General features: G+C 41.3%; 1 protein-coding gene across 1 annotated transcript in view; it reads right to left on the reverse strand.

The window, feature by feature from the left end:
• The window catches only part of PLCB4 (phospholipase C beta 4), a 270,710-nt gene that overhangs the window by 108,033 nt on the left and 148,801 nt on the right, over nucleotides 1-13,876 (reverse strand). The window contains exons 6-10 of the mRNA XM_062202283.1: nucleotides 11,378-11,457; nucleotides 8,082-8,135; nucleotides 1,635-1,716; nucleotides 742-842; nucleotides 49-106 (exon numbers count right to left, since the gene is read on the reverse strand). Coding sequence (XP_062058267.1) covers nucleotides 49-106; nucleotides 742-842; nucleotides 1,635-1,716; nucleotides 8,082-8,135; nucleotides 11,378-11,457 — 375 coding nt within the window. The remainder of the gene's footprint in view (nucleotides 1-48; nucleotides 107-741; nucleotides 843-1,634; nucleotides 1,717-8,081; nucleotides 8,136-11,377; nucleotides 11,458-13,876) is intronic.

Consider the following 13,876-nt stretch of genomic DNA (forward strand, 5'->3'; position numbering starts at 1 on the left):
AAGCCACTGCACACAGACTTTATGGAGTTAATGTATGAAAAAGCTTACTTCATTTAGAAAGCTCACTAATTGGTCTACCGTTAAATAATCAGTTTTGTCTCCATTGCTGAAAAGAAATTTATTAGAAAAAGTAAGTTTTTGTATATGATGCTACAGTAGGTACGATTTACATGTTGACATTTGTTGATGATAATTCTAAACTTATTTTCTAACCTGAAGTAGTGTAGATTCTTAAAATGGCCAGAGACTGGAAGGGGGTTGGGGGAACACAACAGCAATAAAGGAAAGGCAAGAAATTAATCCCTCTAGGTCACAGAAAACGTCTGCAGTTCTTTAGCATTATCCAACGATATCATTTCAAAAACAACATGTAAGTCATCCACTTTAAATAGTTGGAATGAACGAACTTTTCAACAACATAATAACATTCCAAACTGAATCTAGTTAGTTCACATAATGGGTTAATACCTAAAGGAGCAGGTTAAAATTGTAGGTAGTTAGTAAAGCCAATGCCAGGGAGGGTGGGGAGAAGGGGAGTTCCAGGTGCTGCAATTAATTTATGTCAAAGTTTCTCAGAAACTCACATTTTATACTTATAAAACTAAGGGGTGAAAACATAACCCTAACTAAATATTCCTAGACACTTCCAACATATTGTATTAAAATATTCTATCAAAAAATTTCTAAAAATCTACATGGACTAGGATAATGTACATGACACTGTCTCTTAAAGGGACTTACATTTTTTTAAAAAGATCTTCTATATCCGTCCGAGGACAAATCTTTTGTGTCAGTTCATAGAACTTTTCGTAAGTAAATGCTGCAGGCTCAATCTCATCATTCTGCAAAGAATAAAAAGAGTGTCATAAATCACAGAGCCTCCTTTCTCCTAGGAAAGTGAGAATCTACAGGGTAAAGAACCAAAGTGATGGCCACTTGGAATCCCAGGGCGTCCATCTCCAATTCTTGCTGACAGAAGTCAGGACAGGGATGGGCATTGTGGCACAGCATGTTAAGCAGTCACTTGGGATGCCCACGTCCATATCAGTGTGCCAAAGTTTGAGTCCCAACAATGCCACTTCTGATCCAGCTTCCTGCTATTGTGCCTGGGAAAGCAGCAGATGATGGCCCAAATATTTGGGTCCCTGCAACCCCTGTGGGAGACCTGGATGGAATTCCTGGCTCCTGGATTCAGCCTGGCCCAGCCCTATTTGTTGTGGGTATTTGAGGAGGGACTCAAATGATGGAAGAATATCTCTCTCTCTCTCTCTCTCTCTCTCTCTCTCTCTCTGTATCTCCTGTCTCTTTGTCATACTGCCTTTAAAATAAATAAATAACAAATAAATGCTTAAAGAAATTGTAAAAAATAATGTTTCTTTTTCTTAATAAAGCTGGCAAAAACCATTTTGAAATAAATTATTTAAATTTTAGAACATTTAGGTTAAAATGCTCAGAAAATAGAAAGAAGGGAGAGAGGGAGAAAGAGAGGAATAAAAAATGAAAGAAAATTTACTTTACTCTATGTTACTTAACTTAATGCTTCATCTGAGATCAGTTTAATATAAATAATTTACTTATTACATAGGAAGATCTAATAAGCAATGTGGTTTTAGAAATACATTGCTAATGAATACCTTTCCACTGGGAAGACCTAACTCCTTGAGTGCTTGGAAGATGACCTTTTCTGTTTTTCCCGATGCAAATGTTCTAGTAATACTAGGGAAGAAAAGAAAGAAAAAAAAATTCATATTAGTGTTCATTCTCTTTTCTCTAACACAAGATGCCAGTAATACCAGGGATGCAGGACTAAGAGAAAAGAAAACTGAAAACAAATTTGCATTTCATTTGCAGGTGTTTTTCATTCCTCACAGTGGCTCGTCCAACAGGGTCCCAGTCTCCAAAGCTAGCTCTACAACTGATGGAGCCTGAGTGTAAGACAAGCAATCCCCTTGAGGTGCCAGTGAACACAGGGGGCGCCAAGAGGTAGAAACCACTGGACAAGCAATGATACATTTTGATCCTACCAAATTATTTTCATAGGAAAAAGGAGTATGGCAGATGTGACTGTCAGTAGCTCTAGAATAAAACAACCTCATGTTGACAATCTAGGGCACTAGGGAGCCATAGGAGGCCCCTTAGCACTGAGCCCAGCCTCTGATTGCCTCAGTCCTGGTTTTCACACTTATTACAGTTGAGACACATTATCTTACATTTTGTTTTTGTTTTTAAGCCTAGAGCCCTTGAGCCACTCTGAAATGCCAGCTGCCTCAGGTATTAGGGACTTTATGTTGAAAGTGACAGGTCAGGGAGGAGACAGGGGAGCAATTATGCAATGTGTCAACAGAATATTAGCACTACCCTGACACATGTATGTTTGGCTGTTCAATGACCACAGTGAGCATTTAGGCTAGTCAAATGGTTAACATCCCACTGAGCACGTATCCTGGTAGAGAGACTCCTGCCTCCATTATATATGCACTGGTAACACTCAGAATAGAAGCTTTCAAGGGGAGTAGTCAGTACTTGGCTCTAAGTGTCTAAGCCTTTATACACTTCCTAACAGGACACTCAGGTGACTTTCTACTGTGATTATCTGAACTCAGAAGTTGAGCTTTGAGGCCAGTGCTGTGGCTTAGTGGATAAAGTTGCTCCCTGCAGTGCTGGCATCCCATATTGTTGCCGGTTCAAGTCCCAGCCACTCCACTTCCGATCCAGCTCTCTGCTATAGCCTGGGAAAGCAGAAGTTGGTCGGTGCCCTTGGGCCCCTGCACCCACGCGGGAGACCTAGAAGCAGCTCCTGGCTCCTGCTTCGGATCGACCCATCTCCGGCAATTGTGGCCATTTGGGAAGTGAACCAGTGGATGGAAGACCTTTCTTCCTCTTTCTCTCTCTCTCTCTTTTTCTCTCTCTCCCCTCCCCCTCTCCCTCTGCCTCTCTGTAACTCTGCCTTTCAAAAAAAAATAGTCCAGCTTTAATGTGAAGATAAGAGTTTATTTTTATCCATGAAGCTTAACTTTGGAATGCTTTTCCTATGAGCATCAGAGGAGTTTTTAACAGCATCTCATGCTCAAACTTATCATTTATTTTGCCATTCCTGTTAAGTGGAAGACAACCTCCAAATAAAAGTGCTGACAGACGGTCAATCTTGTCAAGTGGAAGAAAGCACCACTTCAAGAGCAGAGTAGGACTTCCTAAAATAGACTGGGAAGCTATAGCTTTAGGTAAATGAATTACTGTGTTCATCAAAGCTTTCTTGTTTCTTATGGGGCCCAAGACTACTTTAAGGAGTACACTTCTAAAAGTGCCTGAGACAGTTGTATTAAATTATAAAGAAGTGTGTGGACTCTATTTAACTTACAGATATAACACATGTGTGATATTAAAAAAAAAAACTAGTCAACAGATTTCTAGGATAGAGGGAGTCCACATTTTCACACCTCAAGAATTCATGCAATTTTTATACACTGAATTGAGTGAGATCCAATTTATCTGACCTTTTAATTTAGGAGGAAGCAGCCATTGAGCCTTTTTTCAAAAGAGTATTGTTAACATATGAACTGTAGATACTCCGGAGTATCTGGCATCGGTAATCGGAGGACAATCTATGCATAGCAATCTCAAAGGGTAGCCCAGCTGAGCTGAGCCTCTGTTAGGTTTGGACCAGTGTGATAAGACAAGATAAAAACTGACTGATGGTCATAACTGTAGCAGGTATGGAGCCCGAGCCTTTCTAGTGAAACAGAACCAGGATGGTAAGGCAGCAGAAGAGTGTATGAGAATGGACTCTTTTGATCAGGTGCCAAGAAGTAGGAAGTAGAATAAGAATGTCTGGGGTGTGGAGGAGACCCACCTATTCATGAGGGTGCACTGGCTGGGCAATCTTACCACAGATTTGTCTACCTCATTCTAAAAGAGATTGAACCCAGGACAGAAGATGGGAGCAAGGAAGGCTCATAGAGTAATTTAACCAGAATCCTAAGAGAAACACACTTCTCTCAGGTCCAGGATGTTTCAGACAACATCATGGGGGCATTTCCTGGGAACACAGCCTATTTTTAGAGTATTTATATAGGCAAGTGTTTTATTGGACTCTTTATATATTGCCTTGTGCACACAGAGTTCAGCTTAGTACTTCATTGTTACTAGGTGCTCACTGAGTTTTTGTTGTATCAACAAATTGCCACACTTTCCTCAAAAGAAATCCCATAAAAACAAATGCCCCTTGAGTTGCATCCAATCCTATTGGGTCCTCCTTAAATTCTAGATTCCAAAGGATTTGACAGATGATTAAGATAACAATCCTAGGAACTAAGGGAGCCCTATATGTTTGCTTGCCCACACAGAATCTGCAATCTATGCAACGGTTTAACACTATCATCTGAAACAGTCACGGGGGCTCTAGAACACAAGGAAAAGCATTAATGCACCTGCAGAATTAGAGCCTCCTTGTAGGCTGCTGGACCTTCAGAGGATTACATAGGAGCTGCGCTGCCTTTACCATACCAGAATCTATCTGTATTCTTTAAGACAGGTGTCTCCTTGAGGATCTCCTTTAGCCATGGCAAACAACCTTGTCTTCTACCTTTTTCCCAAGTCTTTGGCCACTGGTTCCCATTCTGGTCACAAGGAGTGGGAGGCAGCAAGAGAAAAAGAGTTATTTCTCAAGCTTTGGTCTGAGGGAGAAGATAAAACTGAGTGTGAGTCTGCAAACTGGAGGGAAAAGGCAGACTGCCTAAGATCAGTCTATAGACAGAAAAGACAAGACGTGGACAAGGAGTGAAACTTTATCTTCTGTCATCCCACAATTTCCTGGATATTAAATTCTGGTTTAATGCTAGGGAGCAGGGGCCATTCCCAAGTTGCATAATAACTAGGAAGCCAGATTCCTTTTAATGTTATGCACACTATATTAACAGTTTCCATTCCTAAAACTCCAGCAGGATTGCAATGAAATGACATTTTAAAAGTGTTTACTCTTCATATCCATTAAAACCTTCAGAACAATTTCCACCTAATCTTGGCAGCTCATCTAGAAGTAGACTCAGCCACTTTCCTTGGCTTGGTAGCAATACTCCATCAACTCTAACAAACTGCTCAGATCACAGATGTCTTATGTCAAACACCTGTTAATTCTGGCAAGCACCAAAGTGTTCATGTCAAAGAGAGCTAAGGAAGGTGCCAAAACATCTGGGCTATTTCTACACATAAGGCAGTCCTACTTTTGTATGTGAGCATGCTACATAAAGAGCAATAATGCCAGCAAAGACTTGGAAATCTGAGTAACAATGGCTTGAGGGGGTAGGAATACACACAAATGAAACTGTCTATTACATTTGCTTTAATCACAATGAATGTGTTTCCACTTTGTCCATTCCCTGAACCTTATCTTGAAAGGAAAAACAGGCAAGCAAGCCATGTCAAGACAGATTAAAATATAATTAAATTCCTGTCCTTCACTGCTGTCTTGCTCTTTAAAGTTTGGACTTATTACTTCAGCATTGATTTTAGGTAAAAATAAAATATATGCATGCATATATTCCTGAGAGCAATCCAAAAGTTCACTGAAAATGGAATTAAAGATAAGTTTATGTTGGTGCAAAAGAAATTTATTAATGGTTTTTTCATAATACTCATTTTCCAATAACTTTTTTAAGATCCCTCAGGTATGTATATAGACTCTGTGTGTGTGTGCATGTGTGTGTGTTCAATAGCTGTAGTATGTTGGGGTACAATACATTAGAATAATTGTCCTGGTATTACTCAATGGAGCAATGGGTTTAGAATAAAATAAGGATCAATGTAAAGTGTCTTTGCCAATAACCATCAGTCAAAGGTGCTAACAACTTTCTTCTTAACTTCTCAAGTTAATGCAAAATTATCTTGTTAGCAAGTTATCTAATACAAAGAATTCTACAGATAGATTTGTAAAGACCACAACCAATACATGAGGTCAGTGACACAGTAAGCTCACAATGAAAGGTTAAATAAAAAGAATACAACATGAGGTCTTCTCCCTGATCGCTACACTTTTTATTTTCTCATAAATATTTCAGTTACAGCACACAGACACTTGGTTTCATGACCACTGTAACAACATAGAAAATTAAGAAAGATGATGACATGTAACACAATTCTGTTAAGTGTGAACATGGTAATGTCAAGAGAGAGTGCAGACGCTTTCTTAGGGGTGCAGTGGGGAAGCTGGGTGGCAGGGAGGCAGAGAAGTTCTAGAAGCGGCCATGAGTGACCAGCACACCACTCTGCAACTGTATCTTCCCCAAAGTCACACACTTGGAGACCTGCGCTCCTCCTCTGTGAACCATGGACCAGTTTTAAGGATTCTACCCACTGATTCTGGGTTTTGTTTGCTGTGGCTTGTTGGTTTGCTTCCTTGCTAAAATGGTGTCCAGGGAAGATGTTAATATGAACCCGAGTCTAAAGAAACCCACAAAGGTAAGTTGTTGTCTAGGGAGCTCGTACTTGATTCAGATCATGGGCTAATAGTTTGTGAATACAACCATTCTTTTGATTTCAAGTGTACAGCAGACGTTCTGAGATCCATCTAACTTCTAGAACTTTCACAAATTCTTACACAAACATTAACCAAAAAGATCCTGGAGAGAAAAGAATTCTCAGTGCTATGCTGTAAGAGCTTTCAAGTGTACACACGGACCATTAGTAAAGCCTAACACCTAGGGGCTGGTGCTGTGACATAGCAGGTACAGTCACTGCCTGCAGTGCTGGCAAGGCATATGGGCACCAGTTTGAGTCCCAGCTGCCCCACTTCCAGCTTCCTGCTAATGCGCTTGGGAAGGTAGCAGAAGATGGCCCAGATCCTTGGGCCCCTGCACCCGTGACAGACCTGGATGAAGCTCTTGACTCCTGGCTTTGGCCTAGCAAAGCCCAGGCCATTGCAGCCATTTGGAGAGTGAACCAACAGATGGAAGATCTTTCTCTTTCTCTCTCTCTCTCTCTCTCTCTCTCTCTCTCCCATTGCCTCTGTCTCTCCTCTTTCTGTAGCTCTTTTAAATAAAATAAATAAATCTTAAAAAAAAAAAAAAGCCTAACACCTGAAAGGAAGAGGGAAGCAGAGCAGAGGGCAGAGGTACACATGGTGAGTCCCCAGAGGCAGAACCATGTCAGCACCGTATTTAAGGACATGAGTCAAGCACATATCCGGTTCATGTCCTCATTACTGACTCTACTCAAGTCCTCCAGCCTTTTTTCTTCTCTCTTTGTCATGGTTACTTTGGACAGGGTGAGGGAGGAAGCAGCAGCTGTGTGGTATCAGTTACAACCTACATACAGAGCATTCAGCAAGAAGCAATTGGGATAATCCTACTACAGATAGGATGTCTGTGTCCCCTCCAAATTCTTCCAACCCCTAATGTGATGATACTAGGAGGCGGGGGCCTTTGGAAGGTGATTGAGTCATAGGCATGGGAAGTCTCCTGAATGAGATTAGTGCCCTTATAAAGGGGAGGAGAGCTCCCTGTCTCTCCTTCTGCCATGTGAGAAAATAACCAGAAGGCAGCAGGCAGTTATTCAGAAGGTCACTGGCCATCCACAGAGCCTGATTGTGCTATTACTCTAGCCTCAGACTTCCAGCCAGAACCATGAGAGACACATGTGTCTGCTTGTAAGCCACCCAGTCTCTGGCACTTAGTTATAGCACCTTGAACTAGGACAGAGCCCCACCCACCCTTCATCCCAGAGGAAAAGCATATCCAAGAAGCAGAATGCCCCATCCAGAGGCAGACAATGCAGACTCTACCATGCTGGGTACACAATTCAGTTAATGGCTGCTCAGGGTCCAGAGGTAAATGAAGTCTAAATCATAAAGGCCCACTTATTTGAAGATTAATGGAATAATCCTACATTTTTAGATGTCCTCTACTTTGCTAAAATTGAGTTAAAATTTTATAAACTAGGCACACTACTTGACAAAGTGATTCAAACTAAGCTTCTGCTCATGTCTGGAAGGGAATTAACACAGAAACACACGAAGAGGGCTCTGTCCTTTATTTGGGACCATGGAGGTGGACTCAGGCATGGTGAGAGAATGGGAGTGACTGACTTACCTCCTCACTGGAATTTTTCCAGTTGTGTTGGTCATGAAAGCCAATTTCATCCAGCTGGAAAATACAGACAAACATTGTTTTAGTGTTTCTTCAGAAGAACAGCTTCAATCCAGTTAAGGATTTCAAAAGAATGTTTATTGAAACAAAGAACATTTATTCTGAAAGTTAGAGACAACTATAGAGTATGACATGAATTTATGGCTGTCAAATTTTGCAAATAAAAATGGAGAACCCTGTTAATTTGAATTTCAGATAAACAAATGATTTTTTACTGTAAATTTGTTCCAAACATTGCATAAGGCATATTTATATGAAAATATTTCCTTTTTTCTACTTACCTGAAATTCAGATTTAACCAAGTGTACTCCATTTGGTCTGGCAATCCTCTATAAGTTAGTAAAAGGAATGCTTATGCTGAGCAAAACACCTTTTTTTAGGATTTATTTATTAATTTATTTGAAAGTCAGAGTTACACAGAAAGAGGGAGAGAAAAACAGAGATCTTCTATCCGCTGGTTCACTCCCCAGGCAGCCACAACAGTCAAGGCTGGGCCAGGCAGAAGCCAGGAGCCAGGAGCTTCTTCCAGGTCTCTCATATGGATGGCAGGGACCCAAACACCTGGGACACCTCAGCTGCTTTTTCCATGTCATTAGCAGGGAGCTGGATTGACAGCGGAGCAGCTGGGACATGAACCAGTGCCCACATGGGATGCCGGCATTGTGGACAGTGGCTTTACATGCTACGCCACGATGCCAGCCCCTGTGAGCACACATTTTTGAGGGGTTTTTCCCTTGAGTATTGTACTTTGATAAGGAGATGGGAAGTGCAACTGCACATTGATGCCAGCCAGCCTTGTCTTGAGGATGCATGAGGACTCTCCACACCCACCATCCAGTACTGCCAAATACAGATCAAAAAGGCATCTCCTTTCATTTTCATTGACAAAAGGCCACAATCCATATGGATGAAGAGTAGCCACTTGCTTTTCCCATGCTTTCAGGACACATAAGGGTCCAGAACATTTATCAGTACTTTGGAACTTGAATTATGCCTATATAATGACCCCCATTCTCACTATTTCCAGTGAACAATATTCTAACAATCTGCAAAACATGATGATTTGGCAAACGTTACAGTTTGAACAGGATATGGTTCTCTATCTCATACAAATGATTAGAGTTCAAAGTCATGGGTTGATGGTATTGAGAAGATGGAATCTTGATCCAATTATAATGTCTAGGAGGTGGGGCCTAGTGAGAAGGCCTTAGGTCACTGGGGCTTTAACAAAGAAAGGCATTGAGATAGGGTTGGTTATGAAAACTTGAGTTGAGCCAATTGCACTCTCTCTCTCTCTCTCTGTTTCTTGGCTCGTTATGGGATCCTTTCTTGAGAGATGTTCTGTCCTTGCCATCCTCTGGCCTCACTAGATGACTGAATTAATGTAGCTATATAGTCTTGGACTGTGAACTTCCAAAACCACAATCCAAAGGAAACTTTCTATCTTCATAAATAGCTTGTCTTCAGTGTTTTGTTGAAGTAATGAAAAATGAAGTGAAGTTCAGTCTTAAGTTTCTTAGAAGGACAAGCGACTTCTTTAGGGAATGTTTTGGGGACAAAGGGAAAGAGGGATGTAAATGGGCAGAGAAAGCAGCTAAGCAGTGCTGTGGTCTCAGTTGGAGCTTTAGTCAGATCTCCTGTGATGATACCAGCCATGGTAGCATGGAGACCAGCTTTTGTACTCCATTTCAGTACATTATTGAGTGTGGGCTTCCCCCTAGGTGGAGGGAGAATTAGAATCCTGCAGGCATGGAGGCTCCACTGAATCAGTGGGCAATGCTCTGGAGAAGTGGGCAGGTCTGAGCCTTCGTCTTGAGAAGCTGGTGGCTGGGTAAACCTCAGTTCCATGAATGGCTCTGGGAAGGACACCATGAAACCTGATGTCCAATAGAGATATTTGGGTCACTCAGGTATAACCGAGCCTTCTAAAGGTGAGTCTTTGGAATTGTCACTGTCTAGAATCAACCCATTAAAATATTCATTGGGATTCTCTGCAGACCACAGCAACTGCAGGGGAGAAGCAGAAGCAGCTACACAACATATATGAATTTAGAAGACGAAAAACAACTTCCCTCCACCAAGGCTGAAAGGAAATTGGAAAGATACTATAAAAATTAAAATAACTAACATTGGATGAGGAATCACTGGGAAACAGACACTGGTGCTTTCCAATTTCATGGCATTGTACTTTGATTCACAGATGAGAACAGGGGAACACAAGGCCAAGGATTTGTGGAGGGTCACACAGCAATTAAGTGGCACTGGGGAGGCTGGATCTCTTAAGCACCCAATCTCTTAAGAACCTGCCAAAGTGACCGAGTTGTAAGGAATGCATTGCCTAAAGGACTTCTTGGCCCACTGCCAAACAGAGGCAACAAATCACACTCTTAGTGCTGGGGCCTGGTTCAGAGAGATGCAGGCTTATCCCTGAAATCTCTCTAAGTAGCTCCCTTTGACTGACAACTGCCTTCCAATGGTCTTGGGAAGGCAGAAAGCTCCACATCTTCATGGAACTCTGCTTTTCAAATAGGCTGATGTTTCACTTGGGCTAGGATTTCTGCTTGGGTAATTATCATTGCCTTGAAAGGTTAACCAGGGAAAGGTTAAAATCTAGCAACATAGTATCCCTCTGGATTTCAGATACAATGGCTGGGGTAGGGTCTATTTTCTAAATTTCTTTTCTGAATGCAGCAAGCCCCTTTGGATCCTTGATTGAATATCTGCTTAACTGGATTTTCAACACAAATTCAGAATCACCTTTGGATTACTGATTGTGTGCTACAGAGGAGGAACTGTATCCAGAGCCAGGACATCCTGCTTTCATCCCTGCAATGGGTGCTTTTGCAAGTATTTCTCTTAGCCACACTGTCCCATTCAGTGGAGGTTAAAGCTAACCCCAGCTATAGCCCCAGGCATGCAGAGTCATCTATCAGTAGGTTCAGATTGGCACACTAAAGGCAATGTCCACACCCAGGGGATACTGAGTGACCAAGGTTCTAGCAGCTTTTGGCTATTAACCATCCTCCCATGCAGGTTTCAGGCTGTGAGGTCATCATGCATGCCTTGCCAGATGGTAGGAAGAGGACAGGGGGGTGTTCATCAACTCTTTTTCCAAGGTCAGGAGCACAGAAGGAAAGGGAGGCAGGACTTGGCCTTACCATTTCCATAGCCTTTATATCCTAATCTGAGCATTTGCTTGATACTTGCCAAGAACAAAGGGTGATACAAACAAAACTCACTGTTTCTTGAGGCATGTCATCGGACTGACATTGTTGGCCCTGAAATTGTGTATGATTGATCTCAGGCCTTCCACCCATTGCTGAAAGAGAAGAGAAAATGTTCTTGGTAAGCAAATATGTTGCAGCCAAATATGGTGGTTTTTATTAGATAGCCTGTATCCATTTTGTGTCATAAAAACGTAAACTCTTCTTTTATCCCCTTCCTGCTGCACAGCCATCTACATTTTGCATGCTCATATTTTACTCTTTAATAAACAGCTTTCATTCTTTCCATGAAGATAAATGAGGCATCCTTAGTGCTATTAAACACTGGGTTGCCACAAAGGAATGCTGCCCACTGATTGACGTGTTAAGCTTTCTATTTGCAGCCTGTTTAAATATAAGCACTTTTGCAGTTGCTGGCAATCATAGTTATTTCTAAGCAACATTATACCATGCATAGTATTGCATTTAGCTATTCCAGTGTTAGAAGATGGATGCATAGGGGTTTGTCAGTTTTACTGTGGCATTCCTTCAATCAAAGAATTTGTCACAATTCTTACCTGTCTGTGTTTTCCAACAAAACCTTAAAAAGGAAAGCAATCCTTGATTGCTAGTGTATCCTGCGCCAACAGCGATGTGCTCACATTATTTCTGTATAAGGACTTGGATCTCAGTTGTAATTCATGCCATAACTCCGTGGATTTACAAGGAAAAGTGAGGGAAGGCTGTGCATGGCAGTAAAGGAATTTGGGTCTCTAAAAGGCCATTTTACTTGAAAAGGATAGCCCATGGAGGAAGGCCAACTCTGCTCTTGGCTTCAATAACCTATGCCAATGAATGCCATAAATGAACCACACCTTTGACAAAATACTTTGTTGCAAATTGATAATGTGGGCTGAACAGAACCGTGGCCCCTACCTAAACAGATTCTTCACTTTCTCAGGTTTACAGCCCAACTGCTCAGGTTGATGACTCAGTGTTGAGGAGGGAGTATTTTGGAACAAGAGGTAACAGATGTGAATTCTACCTGCACTGCCCAGCATGGTTATCACTTGCCACAGATGGCTATCTAAATTTAAATTGATTTTAAATCTTTGCCACGTAATTTGAGAGGAATTATATACTACTATAATTTTAATGATGTTGTGACTTTTAAAATTTTACTTTATATGAATAAAGCTGAACATCTTTTCATCTTATTATTGTTTATAGCCCTTGCCAAGTTCCTGTTTTGACTCTGGTCTTTTAACTTTTTATTTGCTGGAATACTTTATTTAGTAGAGCCATTTGATAATACACTTGACTGTCATGTAAATTAAATGTCATCACAAAAAGATAATAAAGTTGAAAAACAAATATTAATTAAATAACTACGAAATTCAGAGTCTCAAGTGCACTAGGCACATTCCCGGTGCTCAGAGCGAACATGGAGATGATGGTGTGGATAAAGAACATTCCTGTCGTAACAGAAGCTTCTATTGGACAGCAGTACAGAGTCAAGGTTTAACATATCAAGGAATTTAATTCTTGCAGAGGCAGAGACGATGACTGAGTTCTTATAGGATGTATTTTTACTTGTTTTATTTGCCATTTAATTTCTTTATTTTAATTACAGCAAAATTATTTTAATTGCACCTGACATAAATATGACCACACTAACCACATTTCAGTGAACAGTTCAGGGGCGTTCAGTATATTCAGATTATCAGGCAACCATCACCACCATCTGTCTCCAGAACTCTTTTCATCTTGCAAGACCGGAACTCTGCACCCATTAACAGTAGCCTCCATTGCTCCCTCTCCTGGGCTCCTGGGCCACCATTCCACATTCTGTGTCCATGGTTTAGACTACTCTAGGTACTGCATAAGAATGAAATCACACAAGATTTGTCCTACTGTGATTGGTTTGTTTCAGTTAACACAATGTCCTCAAAGTTCATCCATGTTTTAGCATGTGCCAGAATTGTGTGCCTTTTAAAGACCGAATAACACTCCACTGCAGGTATATACTGCATTTGCTTGCCCATTCTTCTGTCAGTGGACACTTCAGTTGTGTCCAGCCCTTGGCTGTTGTGAACAAGGCTGCTATGAACATGGTTATACAAACATCTCAAGTTTTTGCTTTTTATTCTTTTGGATAAATACCCAGAAATGGAGTTGCTGGATCACATGGTAGCTGTAATTTTAATTTTCTGAGGACTCACCATTCTGTTTTCCCCGACAGCTGCACCATTTTACATCCCTACCACTAGTGCACAAGGGTTCTAATTTTCCACACCCTCACCAACACTTGCTAGTATCCTCTTTTGTTTTGTTTGTAAATAGTGGCCATTGTAATGCATCTGAGAGTTTTTACTGCCTCTCTGTGCTCCAGTCAAACCTCACAGCTTTCTGAGGGAAGAATCCGGAGCTATAAATCTTCTTCGCAACTAGCAAAGGTCATTTCAGAGAGCTGTAAATAGCATGGAAGGCCTCGGCAAGCGCGATGGTGAAGTCAGGATTCCAAGAGAGGAGGAA

The sequence above is a fragment of the Lepus europaeus genome, chromosome 10, assembly GCF_033115175.1.
Source record: "Lepus europaeus isolate LE1 chromosome 10, mLepTim1.pri, whole genome shotgun sequence".
Taxonomy (NCBI): domain Eukaryota; kingdom Metazoa; phylum Chordata; class Mammalia; order Lagomorpha; family Leporidae; genus Lepus; species Lepus europaeus.